Source organism: Xenia sp. Carnegie-2017, unplaced genomic scaffold, assembly GCF_021976095.1.
Source record: "Xenia sp. Carnegie-2017 unplaced genomic scaffold, XeniaSp_v1 HiC_scaffold_16, whole genome shotgun sequence".
In the NCBI taxonomy this organism is placed as follows: domain Eukaryota; kingdom Metazoa; phylum Cnidaria; class Anthozoa; order Malacalcyonacea; family Xeniidae; genus Xenia; species Xenia sp. Carnegie-2017.
The window spans coordinates 9,452,825-9,469,443 of record NW_025813469.1 but is presented as its reverse complement, the minus strand read 5'-3'; the positions used below and the strand labels follow the sequence as shown (position 1 = coordinate 9,469,443).

At 35.3% G+C, this 16,619-nt stretch overlaps 2 protein-coding genes across 2 annotated transcripts; one reads left to right on the top strand and one right to left on the bottom strand.

Moving 5' to 3' along the window:
- Positions 1–1,517: 1,517 nt before the first annotated feature.
- Positions 1,518–3,297, bottom strand: LOC124436018. The gene is made up of 2 exons (XM_046985941.1): positions 2,421–3,297; positions 1,518–2,248 (listed from the first exon to the last, which is right to left on the bottom strand). The coding sequence occupies exons 1-2, from the start codon at positions 3,295–3,297 to the stop codon at positions 1,518–1,520; spliced, it is 1,608 nt and encodes a 535-aa protein (XP_046841897.1).
- A 1,646-nt stretch (positions 3,298–4,943) lies between these two features.
- Positions 4,944–16,588, top strand: LOC124436739 (NACHT, LRR and PYD domains-containing protein 12-like). The gene is made up of 2 exons (XM_046986702.1): positions 4,944–7,128; positions 16,108–16,588. The coding sequence occupies exons 1-2, from the start codon at positions 4,952–4,954 to the stop codon at positions 16,424–16,426; spliced, it is 2,496 nt and encodes an 831-aa protein (XP_046842658.1). The 5' UTR covers positions 4,944–4,951; the 3' UTR covers positions 16,427–16,588.
- The last annotated feature ends 31 nt before the right edge of the window (positions 16,589–16,619 follow it).

The window sequence follows — 16,619 nt, the reverse complement described above, 5'->3', positions numbered from 1 at the left end:
ATAGAGGACATGTTGAAGGCATGCAACCTTAAACATTCAAAAACAACTTCTTAAATTATTAAATTTGAATTAACTTCCGTCTTTATGTTCCACTACAAATTCCAATCAGCCAAAAGTTTTATTTTAAGCGAGAAATTTGAATGGAAGACCAGGTTAACTTTGATGGAATCGTCAGTAAAGGGGTATCAACAGAGGCCTAGTAGGTTATTCTTTATCACCATATAAAAATTTGCTATTCTTCACTCAAGTGTACTGTAGACAGTAATCAAACAAAATTGGATTCCAATTTTTTTTAATAAACACTTTACAAAATTAAAGGGTTCTGATATTCCATGCCACCAAAGGCGCAACTATAACGTCTGTTGGGGCACGTGTTCTCGATTGATAACATTCAATGCACGATGAGTGAAATTGATCCATCGATCTTCCTCACTCAGCATTTCTAAAGAGTTTTCATTACCTGCCCAAGATTTATGTTGACTTCCATAGTTTTCAGATCTTTGTAACTCTTGAAACTTTTGACTGAGAAGTTCAACTACCATTCGAATGTGATTGCTCTTTTGCAAAGCAGTTTATCTGTAAAGCAGTGGTAATTTTAAGAACGTTTACGTAATCTTGGTAAAACATAAACTTATGATATTTTGTTCTAGTCTTCGATAAACTCACTTGAGGATGTTTATCTACGTAACTGAACTCGAAATATATACCATGGCTTAAACAAATTACATTTTCTAAAAGAACTCATTCTCCTTAAGCAAAGCTGTCTCAACTTGTTAGAAATGGAAGATTGTTGCAATGTTGTTCAGTGGCGTGCGGTGACCGAATTTAATAGGCAAGCGCTGGGGGTGAGGTTCGCGGCATGCCGCGAAGCTATCTAGGGGTTCTGGGGGCATGCTCCCCCAGAAAATTTTTGGATTTTGAAGGCTACTGGAGCGCATTTCCCGCGATTTCTGGGAGTACTTTGTCGAAAAAATGTATCTGTCATGACTGAAACAGTATTGCAAAAATCTAAAAAATTCAAAAACTTTTATAGAGTATATATCACAATTACGTTTGAAAAGTATTACATGTGGTATTGTGATATAAAGTCGTTTTAAGTAAATGGCTACGCGTGCATTTCTATTGTAGTGAAGAAGTAACAGAACGAAATAGTCCAAAATCCTACAGCAGATTTACTTAAATGTAAATTCCATCCGTCTTTCCTTTGCGCAAAACTCCTTTATAACGTCCTCATAGAATCGTGGCTTCCCCTGCAAACTTACCAACATCTCCTTCTCGATTGAAACTGTAGCCAATGCAGAAAGTCGCTCTTGCCCTTGTGTACTGCGAAGATACGTTTTGATAGGCTTGAGAGCCGAAAATGATCTTTCTGCAGAGGAGGACGTACTTGGCATAGTAAGAATGAGCTGACACAATCGGTACACCTCTGGAAAACAGGCTTTCAAGTCAAGTTCGATTATTTTGATATCATATCAAAACAGGTTTCGATTTGAGCTCGGCAGATGCGTATACAACGATTAGTTCACTTTTAGTGCTTGAAGATTAAAGAATGTTCCATATGAATCTTGCAACGATTGCAGCTCTCGTTCGGGAAAATTCCGGCTGTACAATTCGTGCTTTGAATGATCCAACAAAGAAACGAATGCTCTGCTGTTAAGACTTTCGAATCTAGAGTCAATCTGCACGACAATGGTATCGACTACACAGAAAAACATTTGACGGAAGGACGCCTTTACATCCTCTTCACTTTGCCCGCGTTTCAGTGCTACTTTGACGATACTTGACGTAAAATTCCAATAATCTACGAATTTTGTTCGTTGTTCTTGAATCTTATCTTTCGTCTCGCGAACTTTCGTGACACAGAAGACAATATCGAACTGCTTACTCTGAATGATATTATACAAAACATCCGTAAGACCAAATATTTCTGAAAATATTTTAAGGCAGAACACAAACTGGAAATCTGCAAGAACTTGTCGGTAGCCCCTCGCTTCGTTTAACGTCGTACCGTCAAACTCGTCATCATTTTCGATGATGTATTCGAAAACTTCGAGCAGCTTTGCTCTTGTCTCCAGTACAGCATGGATTAACCTGCTCTGATAGTGCCATCGAACAGCTGTTCCAGTGGGAATGCGTCTGCCGACAACTGTGTCCAACAGGTATGTTCTCTTGGACGAGGCGTGAAAAAAGGATGAAAGACCAGTGACGGTTTTAAAAAATATACGACACTCTTTAGTTGACGAGACAGCTTGAACAAGGACCAAATTTAATGCGTGTCCGCAACAGTGGATAAAAGAGCATGTGGATAGTCTTCTCTTACTCGTGTTTGCAAACCGGACAGTTCTCCTGACATCACACTCGCACCGTCATACGTTTGGGCAATCAGTTTTCGCCGCATCCGTACTCGTTCAGGGTTTTACCGACTTCTTGTTTCAGTCTAGCCGCAGTTCTATCCTCACTTACATCGGTAAATCCAAGAAAGCGCTCCACAGCTTTACCATCTGGGTTGACATAGCGAACTATAGTTGTTAGCTGCGATAAGGTCTTAACGTCGGAGGTTTCATCCAGGGAAATAGCGACAAATGGGCTCCTCATCACTTCATCTTTTATTGCTTTCAACATAACGTCCTTGACAGCAACAATCAAATCGTTCTGGATACGATTAGAAAGTCCAGAAAACACGGTTGCTGTATGAAGATGCTGTTCAAGCGTGGGGTCATATGCACTTAGCAGTTTTATCAATTCGACGTAATTGCCCCTGTTGGCAGACTCCTCCAGCTCCACCCGACCTCTGAAAGAAAGTTCCTGTTTGCCAAGAAAGCAAACAACATCAATGAAACGGCGAAGTACTTCTCTATTCTTGTGCACCATCAAGTTGTGAGCTGAGATGTGTTGACGGGCCTGTTCGTCTAGCTGCATGTCGATGCGTGTACGCCCAAAACTGGCATTCATTAGGCAACTGGACAAGTGTGTCTTCGTTTTCTCGTGTCTGTTGACGGCATTACACAGGTTGGCCAAATCATCGTATCCCTTCTTGCACCAGACTGTCTTGTCTGTTGAGTTGAACAAAAGACACGGCCAGCAAAATAACTTATTCAATTTTGAGGAGCCAGCCAGCCATTTGTACTTGTCGTAATTTGACGTCTGAAAACTTCGAATAAAGACTTTACCACTTCGCTTGGATGTTGTATGTAGTCCTTGCAACTCAGGAGTGGGACGGCCACCTTCGACGATCTCTCGTTTCTCGGAAAAGGTCTCAATCCAAATGAGCGGGATAACAGTGATTCCACAATGCATTCAGTCATGTTGTACAGGTGTCGTGAAAATACCGAATTGTAGAAGTAGAACATAAAAGGATGAAAATTCCTATGCTATATATTTTATAGGAACATCAATCTTATTTATACCTTACATCAGTTACATGATATCTTGTAGTGACGTACATAACGTGCGTACATTACTCATCTAGATTCATGTATTAGCAATAGAAGAAATAGCCAATCCTACACTTACTCAAACGCGCTACTTAAACTTACGCACTTAACTTTATAATTACGTAAAACTACTCAAATTTCAAGTACATTATCCGCTGTGTAATAACTGCACCTTGTTTATCAAAATATATAAAAAGCCTGTAAATAAATTCTAACATATAGAATACTCACGACTGTTGTAAATAACTTCTTTGCTAGTGAATAAAATAATCACAAAATTTAATAGCGTTCTAGTACATTGAAATCACGTTCAGAGCTCATACTTAAGACTTATATAACGCTAAAGTATAACATGCTACAGATAATATCTTCTACATACATAAATTAGAAATCTACTACTACTTTGAATTAGAAATCAGAACATTACCTTTCGCTCTCAGTCATCTTTTAATAAACGATAACATTAACGGCGTGAATAATTCGGATGTCCAATGTGTTGAATATACGAATATTATTCGTGCGCTGATATGTGTTTAAAATTGCGAGCGTACAAGACTGTTGACCAATCGCTATCAAGCGGCGCCCTTAGAAGCGCCGCTTGCCTTCTCGATATTCCTCGAATAAGAAGCCTCCAAATCTAGATTAACGCATGCGCAAATGTTCAAATTGAGCTCCGAAGGCAAGCGCGCTTGCCTTGGTTAATAAATAATTAATTTAATCCACTTAATTTAATACACTTGACTCATCTTACAAGTGTAGCAAAGTGAAACCGAAAACCACGACAGTAAATCGCGTATAAATAGCAAGCATTTCAACTGTAAAGACAATTTAGACAAAAGATTACATTGACATTGTTTTTTAACAGAAAAATTTAAACTGATTTTGCTCAGAGATTGATCCAAAAAATTTTTGTTCGGTAAAATGCTTAGGCAAGCGGCGCTTGCCTACGCTTGCATGACCGCACGCCACTGATGTTGTTTCCCTCTGCTGTTGAGTGTAGGAAGGGATTTTAAGTCGAAAAAGCAAAGAGGTAATCCGTCAATAGAAATCAAACCAAAAAATAGTGGGATTGTGGCTTACCCGTTTACAAAAAAGATTATACTACTGCAGAATTTTATGCATTGTATCTATACTCTATAAGGCTGTGATCATTGGTTTCAATTTTCAACTATTGCAAAAACAAGATTATTCCTAAAACTTGTACAATAATTTAAAGGAACTAGAAACTTTCCTTGATTTTTTCAAGTCATTCGGAAACAAAATAAACATGGCGCAGTTAAACAAGCGATCAAACCAAACAATTCTTTTGTTTAGTATAAAAAAGCTATGAAAAATTGTTGTTAAAATCGACAAAAACTGTTGTTATTCGTAGTAAACATGATCAAAAAATTTAGACACCCTCAATTGTCGAAAGCTCCCACAGCCCCTGAATTCACCTCATTTTAAAAATTTGTGTTGTGACAAATTTTAGGAACAAAACAAATGATCTGTTGAATATAATTTTTGTAGATTCCATAATGGAAAAATGTCTTGAAAACTTACCATGGAAAAGTTTTAATTGGTATGGAAGAATAACAATCCTTGTCTTTAGTATAATTGGCATAGTCGTTTCTGGTTTTTCAATAACTTTATATGGTGATACATCGTTTCATTGTTATAATGATAAAGTATCAAATTCCAAGAAAAATTTTCTCGTGAAAAACGTTGAATCAAGTTGTTTCAGACAATACAAAGATGGGTTAACCTTTCAGTATTTCAGTTTACTTTTAGTGTGTTTAAATTTTGGCATTGTTTTAATTTGGAGTATTGTTTATGCGTATTACGTGAAGCGTCGAGTCGAACATTTTGATCACTTCAGTCCAACGAAAAGAAGTGATGACGAAAATGAACCTCGATATACGGGAAATGGTGAAGACACTCATCGTTTTACCACGTTTTACATTTGGGTCGTTTATTTGGTTGTTCGCTTTATTATTTTGTCTGTATTTGTTGGAATACTTTTCTCAGCCCAATTTCCCGTTGACTACTCCTGTTCGTGGCATCCAACAATGAAAGAAACATTCTTGTCAACTTACAACATTCCTATCTCATACAACATCACTTTGTTTCACTGTAAAAATCCAAACGGTGATAAAAGTGAATTGTTGATTCAAACTGTTGCATCTGTTGACGTCATTATAATGATGCTGACAACTTTAGAGCTGTGTTGGTTGACGTATTTGGCTATCGATGACAAGTTTTTTACAACAGATAGAGAATTTTGTTCTGTTTACTTGCTGCAAAAACATGAAAGATTTCGAAAATGGTTGGCAAAAATTAAAAAAAATTTTGACTCCAGAAACACATTATTTGAAATACATGACGATTTTGGTGATAAAGAAATGTGTTGGAAGAATCTTGACGATATTTATGTCAACGTCATAATACAAACGGAACGAGAAACAAAAAATGCTTACCCTAAAGTTTTTGACAGACATGAAATATTTGATTGTCATCTCCAAATTACAGACGATGCTAAAAAACTGAAAAAAGGGACCGAAATTTTCATGCCAATTCGTGCACAAAGTCAACCGTATCCAAGATCAATTTTAGTCGTCGGAAGGCCAGGAATTGGTAAAACTATGTTGACAAAAAAACTTATGTATGAATGGAAAAATACTACAAATCAATTTTGGAATGATAAACTTGTTCTTTTATTGCGATGCCGTGCCCTTGACAGTGTTGACATTAGCTTGAAAAACATGTTAAAATACTGTGATGGATTGTCAGATCAACATTTCTTACAATCCTACAATTTTATTCTTTTATATCCAGAAAAAACTGTCCTTATCATTGACGGTCTTGATGAGCTACCTTTTGACGAATTTCTAAATACTGATGGACCAGTAGATGCTGCTGCTGAGATGCCAGCGTTCAAATTATTAAGTATGTTGGTTAGTCATAAATTTCTGCAAGATGTAACTGTTCTTGTAACATCACGACCCACCGCTGAACGCGCTTTTGATCTTCTTAAGTTTGACAGGAAAGTAGAGATCTTGGGGTTCTTTGAAGATCAGATTAAAGAATATGTCCAAAAGTTTAATAGTGAAGACAATGAAACTACTGAGCTGATTTTAAACTGTATTGATAATTCTATTGAACTTCGTAGCCTGTGTTATATTCCCGTCAACACTTACATTGTCTGTTTGACCCTGAAGGAATGCTTTGTAAATAATGCAGAGGATATTCCAAAGACTACAACTGAATTGTACAAAAGAGCAGTAAAAATTTTGTTTTGGAGACACCATCCTCGTTTTAGAGGTAAATCTTTGCCAAAGGATTATCTTGACGATGACTTGCCAAAGGAACTTGAGAAAGACTTGCATGTTATTAAAAGCCTTGCGAAAAAGGGTATTGAGAAAGGTAGTTGGATTTTTAAAGACTCGAATCTCTCACAGTCACCTCAATTGGTTAATTGCGGCTTCTTTCATCAGATACAAGACAAGCGACGCAATCTTTATTGTTTCATACATTTGACTCTTCAAGAGTTCTTTGCTGCATGGTGTATTGTTGACGATTGGCAAAACATTGGAAAGTTTTTAGACGATTATCACGAAGATCCAAAATGGTACATGGTCATAGAGTTTATTGCTGGTTTAGTCGGAGATACAAAAAAAAGTGAAAAGATGAAAGACATCAGTGTTGTTACAAACAGGTATGATATTTATTTTTAAGTATTTGAAATACCTGCATATGAAAATATGTTTTAATTCTCGTAGACTTTAATTTTTTAAACTAATTTATGCAGTTCAAACTATAAATTTCTTAATTTGGTAGCGAAATACTTACAAATTCAAATACACAAGCGCAAATCCAATACAAAAGCGCAAAATAAAAATGCATGAACACAAAATAAAATACACAAACGCAAATGAAATACACAATTGAAACCCACAAATCCACACATTTTCTGTACACACAATATGATGGCGTAAGAAAAAGATAACAAATAAGGCTATCCGGACGTTTACTCCTTACTTGACACTGAAGATGACTACCGGTAAGGTTGTCGAAAGGTCGGCCTACATCAGTACCAACAGTCTTCTCAGAACTCTACTAATCTGGACGATCTTCATTTACAAACGTGTTACTCAAACCTCGTATATTAATGAGTATGTCAATAGCACTTTCTTTAAACCTAGCATGTTATTGAGCATCTCATACATATTCACAAAAAAAACTCAATTTTTCAGTGTGTAAATCTTTGTTCCCATACAGTTGTATTTGTAAGTTAATCACAGAAAAAGCAATCACTGACGTAAAACAAATGATGTGGGAATTAACGCTAATCGGCAATAGCAATTGGCAACAAATTTAATTATTCTAATCAGCAGATAGAAATTACACTGTGCAACAAAATTGAAGTGAAAAAAAAGTACAAGACATATAAGACCTGTTTCGGTGTAAGAAAAGTATGCTGATTCCAAATCTGACATTTATTTCTCTGGATTAGGTGCCATTTTCATGTACTGTAATATTATATATTAAAAAAACATATATATATATAAAACAACGAAATCACCAGTTTAAACAACATTTGTCCTCTTAACTCTCTTGTGTAGAGTGTCATCATCCTTTTTTAAATTCCAGCAGTAGTCTGCCAACATACCAGTGTTCCATTTTCCTTTAAAACGTTTTTCTATTAATGAAATATCTTGATGGAACCTTTCGCCATGTTCATCACTCACATGGCCAAGATTCTCAGCAAAAATCCAAATGAGAGTGGAGCACATGAACTTTTAGAGACATGTTACATCCCATATCATGAAAATGACGCAGTAGATCATTCACAACTTGCACATAGTCTTCTGAACGATGTTTTCCCAGGAAGTTATCACAAACTTTCTTGAATGACTCAAAGGCACATTTTTCTTTTCTCGTGAGATGTGTGTCAAAAATTTCATCAAGAACAATTTTTCGAATTTGGGGACCTACGAAGATACCTTCTTTTATTTTAGCTTGACTTAATGAAGGAAACTTTTCTGCAAGATATGCAAATGCCAAGGAATCCTTGTCTAGTGCTTTCACAAACTGCTTGAACAAACCGAGCTTAATATGCAAAGGTGGTAAATGGATTCTATCACTTTGCGGAAGTGGTTTGTGTTTGATGTTATGTTTTCCCTGCTCAATTTCATCTCTAGCGGGCCAGTGTTTGCGTACATAGTGTTCAGCTCTTGCTCTAGAGTCCCACAAGCACAAGAAGCAACAAAATTTAGTATAGCCTGGCTGAAGGCCAGTGAGCATGGCTATAACCTTGAAATCTGCACAAACATGCCATTTATGGACTTCATACTTTATGCTTGTTAAAATAGTTTTTAAATTTTCATATGATTCTTTCATGGTTGTGCTGTAAGCTATAGGAACAGGTGGCAGGGTGTTCCCATTGTGAAGCAAAACAGCTTTTATACTTTCCTTGGATGCATCTAAGAAAAGTCGCCAGTTGGTGTTATCATATGGTATTTCCAGTTGTTCAAAAAGTTCAATAATGTCATTGCAGAAACATAAATCATCTTTCAAAGTGAACAAAAAAATGCAAGTTTTGTGCACGTTTTCTGTATAATGTTATTTTCACACCTTTTCTAAGAAGATTTCGTTCTTTAAGCCTTGATGCAAGAAGTTCACTTTTGTCTTTGGTTAAATAAAGATCTCTGCATAAGTCATTTAGAGCGTCTTGAGAAAATAGTATTGGTTTATTATTGCTTTCTGAATTAGAAAATTCTACTGATTCATCACTGTAATGTTCATCCCCACTGCTTGAACTCCACATTTCCTGATCAGGGGGTTTTGGTACAGGTAATTCTTTTGAGTGCTCAACTGGGCGTATTGCTGATTGCAAATTTGGGTAAACAATGTGTTTCTTTTTTTTCGCTGTTGTACAGCCCGTATAATCTTGCTGACAAAAATAGCAATCATTAGAATGATCTTTCTGCTCTCGCCAAATCATTGGCACACCAAACTTCATGTGAACATTCTTTTTTGCATACCATGCGCTCAATGTTTTCACACATGTAAGGCAACAGGCATGAGGAGCCCATGGCTTGTCTTGGTCTCCCATATCAAAATGAAAGTACGCCTTGTACAATTTCTTGATATTCCTGGTAATGCTGCGCCTTTCTTTAGCAAACGTTAATTCGCCACATATGTAGCAGAATTTGCTTGGATCATTTTTGCACTGTCTTGAAGTCATCGTCAAAGCCAAAATCTAAAGAATAAAGACAATTATCAAATAAGGTTCTGAGCTATAAAAAATTAAAAAAAACCTTGACAATTAATATTTTACATTTTTCTGACTTATATTGAATTTAAAAAAATGAAAAGTGCAGAACATCATTTATTATATATTTTCACAGACTAAATTTTTTTAATTAAACTACCTACGTGTTTAAAAATCAAAATTTAATAAAATAAAAGCATTTTAATAGACTTTATGGACTGCAAAGTCGTCAGTATCCCATTTTTGACGCCATTACTGAAATAAACGTACTAAAGCATATGAAAAGAGCCATAATAACATTAAATAAAACAGATTAAAACCAAACAACATATACATCGCAAGTGAAAACAAATATGGCTGATGTGTTGTCATGCTTTGTCTACCCACCCTCCACTCCCTACTGTCCCTTTTGTCTAACAACCCTCCCCTCCCTACTTGCCTTTACTATACTATCCCACATTTATTTTGAGCAATATCATAAATATATGTGCATCCCATACACGGGTGAATCCAAAACTCTGTTTAGGCATAGATTAAAATATTAATTGTGAATTTTGAAATTCACAGTCGTGAATTTCAGTAATGGCAAATTTTGAAAAATCTATGCCTAATTCAACAAAACGAAGGCCAGACATGAATTTCTCATATTATTGTGCATATAAAAATGACCACAGATTTTCTGTACTTTTTTGAGTGTTGCACAGTGTTATTTGCTACGCAGCAGGGACTGATCTAGGACTTTTGAAACGTAATTCAAGAAGCGCCAGAAGCTTTAGCCATCTTGGAGGTTCTGGGAACATACTTTCCAGGAAAATTTTGAGTTTCAACGTCAATATGGAGTAAAGCTTTAAAAAAGAAAAAATTAGCACAGTTTTTTGTCAACAAAATCATAATGTTCGTAGTGGATAATTGTATTTTAAAATAAATAACGATTTAATCAATAAACAAATTGAGCAGTTTTCTTTGTGCATGAAAAAAAATCGTCGACTAAATATTGCCATTAAGAACACTAACTACAGTAGGCTAACGCATGTACGTGTTTTTTTTTAAATTGAGAACAGGGAAGAATCTTTGTACTTTAGGGTATAAATCCCATTTAGTAACAAAAATTCCAACTATATGAAAACTAGGCTTGTGCATTATGCTAGCATTAATCTTTTGTGAAAACATGTTGGTGGTGCTGCCAGTATGCTAAACATTCAACATCGTAATTGCAATTTACAAACTTCCGAATCAACAATGGCATGACATCAACAATATGGTTGCTGTTATGTTATTATGTTATTGCTCTTTCAGTTGAGTTTGAATGTGAGATTAAAATTATTGTTCACGATTATTAACAGTACGTTTTTGTTTCATATATTCGTCATCATTTCTCTGAGAATAAAGAGACCCAAACTAAAACCTAAATCGATAATTTTACATACGGGGGGGGGTACTTTTTGCCAAATCTGTAGGTTAAAGACACATGTTTTGAAAATGAGTTTTTAATAGAAGAGAGTTTTGAAAGAGAGACAAACGTCGTAAAAAGTTTTGTGTGCATAGAGTTGCCTGCAAAAACGATCCAGATAAAAAGTAGCTATAATTTTACATGACAAATAATCTCCTTTATGTCTATATACAGTAGAACCTGATTTAAGCTGTCAAATATGGGGATTTCTCGTGTGACCGTTTAATACAGACAGGGACGAAATTTAAGGGGAGTATGGAGGGAGACTAATCCCCCCAAAATGTTAACGTTGCAGGGCAACGATTGAGTTTGCAGAGGTAATTACAAAACTAAACAATAGAATACGTGCGAAAAGTTATCCACATTATTTGAAAATATAGTTCAGTTTTAATATAAGCTGGATTTGCACTTCATGGGTAAGAACCATAGATATAGTAGGTCTTAATCGCTGACGAAAGTGACGTAATATAAGACTTATAAGACGGCAGCGTGATATTCTTGTCAAATCCAAGATGGCGCGGGAACCGGGCAAAAAACTTGGGGCTACTATTAGGCAATTGTTGTTTTTTGCAGTTTACTTCGTTTTAGCGTTTTCAAACTCCTCCAATCAAGTTTTATTGGAAACAAAGCGTTATTAATAATGTTTTGAAGCCATATTGGACAATTACTATTGGAATACGTGCGAAAATATCGCTTGCGAAGTGTTGTGTAAATTGGTCGTTTGGTTGTCTCGAGGTGTTTGTCTACCAAAAAAACGGATTTCGTCTGCTTTAGCTCCCATACTGGCTCGTCCACGTTGAAATACATCATATTGAATACATACAAAAAGATGAGAAAATTAATCTTCATAATTTTTTACATAAATTTCTCTTCAAGATGCTATTCGTTCTTTCATTCTTCAAATATTTGTTGACACTTAACAGACAGAGTCTTAATCGTTTCCAAAAAGGATGAGTTTTGTCAGCTTTTGTCGCTTAGATGGCGCTTCTTTACAAACTATTCTCTCGGAGTAGAGTTTGGAAAACTGGTGTACAAATATTTTACTGTACACATGTAAGTAACTGAAAACTGTAACTGTATGGCAATTTTCTTTACACAAAATTTCATGAATTGAATGGTGAAATATCCCTAAGTTTTTATCTTCTTTACTTATCTTTGTACATAGGTGTCATAAAATGAACCAACTGAGCAGTATGATACAGTTTATCTCTCACAAGTTATTAGTTGTATGTTAACAATGTGATTCTAATTAGACATTCTTATTCATAAAATTGAAATGGCATTGTAGAAGAAAAAGAAATAATAATAGTAACATGATAATAATAATAATTGGATTTATTTAATAAGAATAACTTCCTCAGTTTAGATACAACTGGTGTCAAGGATGGTGTTGTAGCTATAGCATAATAAAATATATATACTATAACAAAGTATATTGAGCATATAAGTCACATATATTTTATTCACAGCTACATCTTATAATAATCTGGGCCATACTCTGCATTTTTATTTGGTCATGCTATCCTAATGTTGCTGTCTTCACTGACTGTAAAAACAAGAGATTTTTATCGAAATGAACAACGATGCAGTGAAATTTACATAGCAACAGTAAAATATTCAGTCTGGCTATGCCACCAATGATATCTATATCAAATATTTCATAAGATAATATATAAATCCAATAAACACCTTAGCTCTGGTAAAAAATAAGTACTTTATATAGAGCTTTATAACTCTCTCCAAAAATTGTATTGTAACAGTATCTTAAGTTATGCAATTGAATGTTACTATGTCATATTTTGCAATAACCAGTAATATAAAAAGCTACTGAACATATGTTTTCTTCTCTTTCGCATAACAACTTAGCTGTAAGATCTCATCAGTAAAGCCAATCCTCCTGGATACAATTACGTGAGATGAGGCAAGTTTTCATTCAGTTATGTTTGCCAACATTAACAGCTTTTCTCAGATCTTGTCAGTAAACAATAGTGCTGCAGTGTTTTGTATCTCCTTGCTCCTCTCTCCATTCATTTAAAGTTGAATGGCCTTGCTAAACTGTGGATGAATCTCACATATCAGTACGAGTACAATGGGAGTACCTTCCTAAATAAATTGCTTTTTGTCATAAATGTTCAGATTGATTTTCCCATCTTTCTATAAGTTGTCAATATGATATATTGCAATGCGCAACAAACCAGTATGGGAGCTAAAGCTGACAAAATCTGTTTATTTTAGTGGACGAACGACTCGAGACAACCAAACGACCAATTTACATAATATTTCGAAAGTGATATTTTCCCGTATTTTAATAATAACTGTCCAATACGGCTTCAAAACACTTGCAATAACGATTGTTTCCAATAAAACTTTATCGGAAGAGTTTGAAAACAATAAGAAAAAGTTAATTGCAAAAAACATCAATTGCCCTAGAGTACATCTATGTATTTTGCCCGGTTCCCGCGCCATCTTGGATTTATCATGAATGCCACGCAATGTGGCGGCTCGTCAGCGATCTAGACCTACTATATCTATGGTATGAACGGAAAATGGTAAACGGTGAACATTAAACGGTACGCATCAAGGAAACTTTCCGTTTATAAAATTCTTCTTGTTTTGGCGGACATTTTAAGGTAAATGGTTTGAACCCAGGAGTATCGTTGCATGTTTGTAAATATAGATCGTCCAGGTTGGTAATATACCCTTTTTGGTTCCGCTACGTAGATGACACAATCACAGCAATACATGCAGACGAGATTGATGACTTTCACACCCACATCAACAAACAGAACAGCTACATACAATTTACCAAAGATGTTGAAGAAAACGGAACTCTTCTTTTTCTTGACTGTTTGGCAAAACATGACAATCAAAAACTACGAACAACAGTTTATCGCAAGCAAACACACACTGACCGACTACTAGACCAATCGTCTTACAACCCTACATCACACAAAGCCACCACAATCAGAACATTAACAAGACGTGCGTCATCATCGATCAAGAAAGCCACCCGAACGATTTGGCGAGCATTCCGAAATAACAACAGAAATGTCATTTAAAGATTTCTACCGAAGGGAAATGTACTTTGTTCTAGACTCACTTATTACCGAGTATACCGATAACATTAAAGTTTGCATCCACCAGATAAAACCTCTTGGAGAGAGCTTACAGCTGGCGCTAGAAAGGCCGAAGGCTGAAACAGTTAATGAAATGTGTAGTCTTTTTCCACCGGCGGTAAAAGATGTTGATGCAGAAATACTGCTGTCTGAGTTGGAAATTTTCAATAATATTGTGTCGTCACAAATTAAATCAGAGCCCAAATCCCTTCAAGACATTGCGTTATTTGCTTTCAAACACAAAAAAGTCGTTCCAACGGTGTGCAGGGCGTATCAACTATTGCTGACCGCTTCAGTGTCCGTGGCAAAAGATGAAGGTGTTTCAACAAGCTTAAGATTGTCAAAAACTACTTGCGATCCACAAGGAAAGATACGCGATTAAATGACTTAATCCTTCTTGCATGTGAAAAAGATCTAACGGACAATGTTGACTTAAATATGTTATTTAAAAAATTGGGCAACTGCAAAGATGCGAAAAATGCCATTAAAGATTTAATAATACGCTAAAGTGCGTTTTGCCACAAGAATACAACATGTATTACAGAAATATATAGTGAAAATCTGTTCAATCAACCCAATATTTTATGATTGAATAAGTACTGTTCCATATGATGTGCAGGGCATCTTGTGTCCTTGCAGGGCAATTTCATCCCCAGCAGCCCTAACCCCCTCTCCCCCATTAAAAAGGTGCTCGTTTCGCACTGTATTATACAGGTTGACTGCTTATTATAGTTTTTTAGGAATGGCACCAGACAGGCTACGTATAATATTTAACAAACTAAAGTTGACCTATCGGTATTATTCCTTAACATATCAAATAACAATACTATATAAAGCATTTTTTTTCTTAATTTGAACTAGAAATTTAAAAAAGTGTACATAAAAATGTCACGGCTCAAACTACTGAAAAATAATCATTGGCAAGCGTGTGTAAACAGAGAAGGTGTTTATAACTTATATATTCCGTGCGTATATCCCTTTTGTGGCCATAGGTTTTCTTATCAATGGCCAAAGGGACGTATGAAACTTTAAATTGTTGGTGTAATTGTCCACACAAACAGAAAATACTGTTGGATCTTTTGAGTCATCTTACGGAAGATAAATACAATATAAAGATATGTATACAATATAAGTGATATGTTCCAACAAAAATATTTAATTATATATTTTATAATGGGGTGTATTTACTTAACCTGACTGTTTAATACACTTTCAAACAATAAAAAAATAGGTTTGCGACATTGGAAAAGGTGACCGCAACCGCTTAATAGAGGTGACCGTTTATAAAAGGTCACTTTAATAGTATTTACACCATAAAATTTACGGGACTTTGCCATATAACCGCTTAACAGAGTGACAGCTTAATACGGTGCCGCTTAATACAGGTTCTACTGTTTAAGTAAATTTACAAATATTTTGCTTCTTATAAACTTGCTCCGTACGGTAGGAGGCACATATAAGTACATACATGATATACAATTATAAATTGTTTTTTAAATGAAGTTTTCGGCGAATTAATTAATCAAGACATGCCTAAATGAATTTTGACCCCTCTCACCTCTCCCATGCAGTTAACTATCACGCTGCCAACGCAACTGAACTGGCTGTTGTGACAAGCAGCAAGGAGTTTTTACTTTCATGTGATATTAATTTGCACTTGGCTTTGGTAAACGTTAAGTGCATTATGTGATTTATTTTAATTTGCTACTAAAAGATTATGGCTAGCTATTGTTACCATAGTGGTTTTACAAAAACTTCTTATTTCAAGATGCTTTTCTTAAGTGTTTTATTTTTCTGAACAATTTAAACTAAACTCCTAAAAGTTTCCCAATACGATATTTTTTATAATTACAGGTTAGAAAGTTGGATCTCACATTTATTTTTCTCTGAGGGTAATAAAGTACTTGGTTTTCTTGGAATGAAATGCTTATACGAATTACATGACGACGATGAGATGAGATCAGCTTGCGAGTCAAATAATTTCTCTGAAACAATATCCATTGATAACGTTTCCTTCACGCCTCTTCATTCAAACGCCTTCTTTGAATTTCTTTCCGAATGCCGACGATTAAAAAAGTCAAGTTTTTTTCATGCCAATTTCCTGATAATCATAGCGTCGTTAGATTGTCAAAATATTTGTCAAATGCAACAGCATGCAATGTATTTTCTTTGAAAATTAACTCTTGTCGTTTTAGTAATATATCAAAACATCTTAGTGAAGCTTTAAAAAGCGAAAATTGTAAACTTAGTGATTTGGAAATTAGGAAAAACAATATAGGTGAAGAAGGTGCTAAACATCTTAGTGAAGCTTTAAAAAGTAAAAACTGTAAACTTAGTAAATTGGAAATTAGAAAAAACAATATAGG

What these genes read in the sequence shown, in the direction of transcription:
- LOC124436739 (XM_046986702.1), top strand. Translation starts at nt 4,952, where the DNA reads ATGGAAAAATGTCTTGAAAACTTACCATGGAAAAGTTTTAATTGGTAT. An exon ending in ATCAGTGTTGTTACAAACAG is followed by an intron (nt 7,129 to 16,107) that starts GTATGATATTTA and finishes TTATAATTACAG; the next exon opens with GTTAGAAAGTTGGATCTCAC.
- LOC124436018 (XM_046985941.1), bottom strand. Translation starts at nt 3,297, where the DNA reads ATGCATTGTGGAATCACTGTTATCCCGCTCATTTGGATTGAGACCTTT. An exon ending in TAGACTGAAACAAGAAGTCG is followed by an intron (nt 2,249 to 2,420) that starts GTAAAACCCTGA and finishes TCCTTGTTCAAG; the next exon opens with CTGTCTCGTCAACTAAAGAG.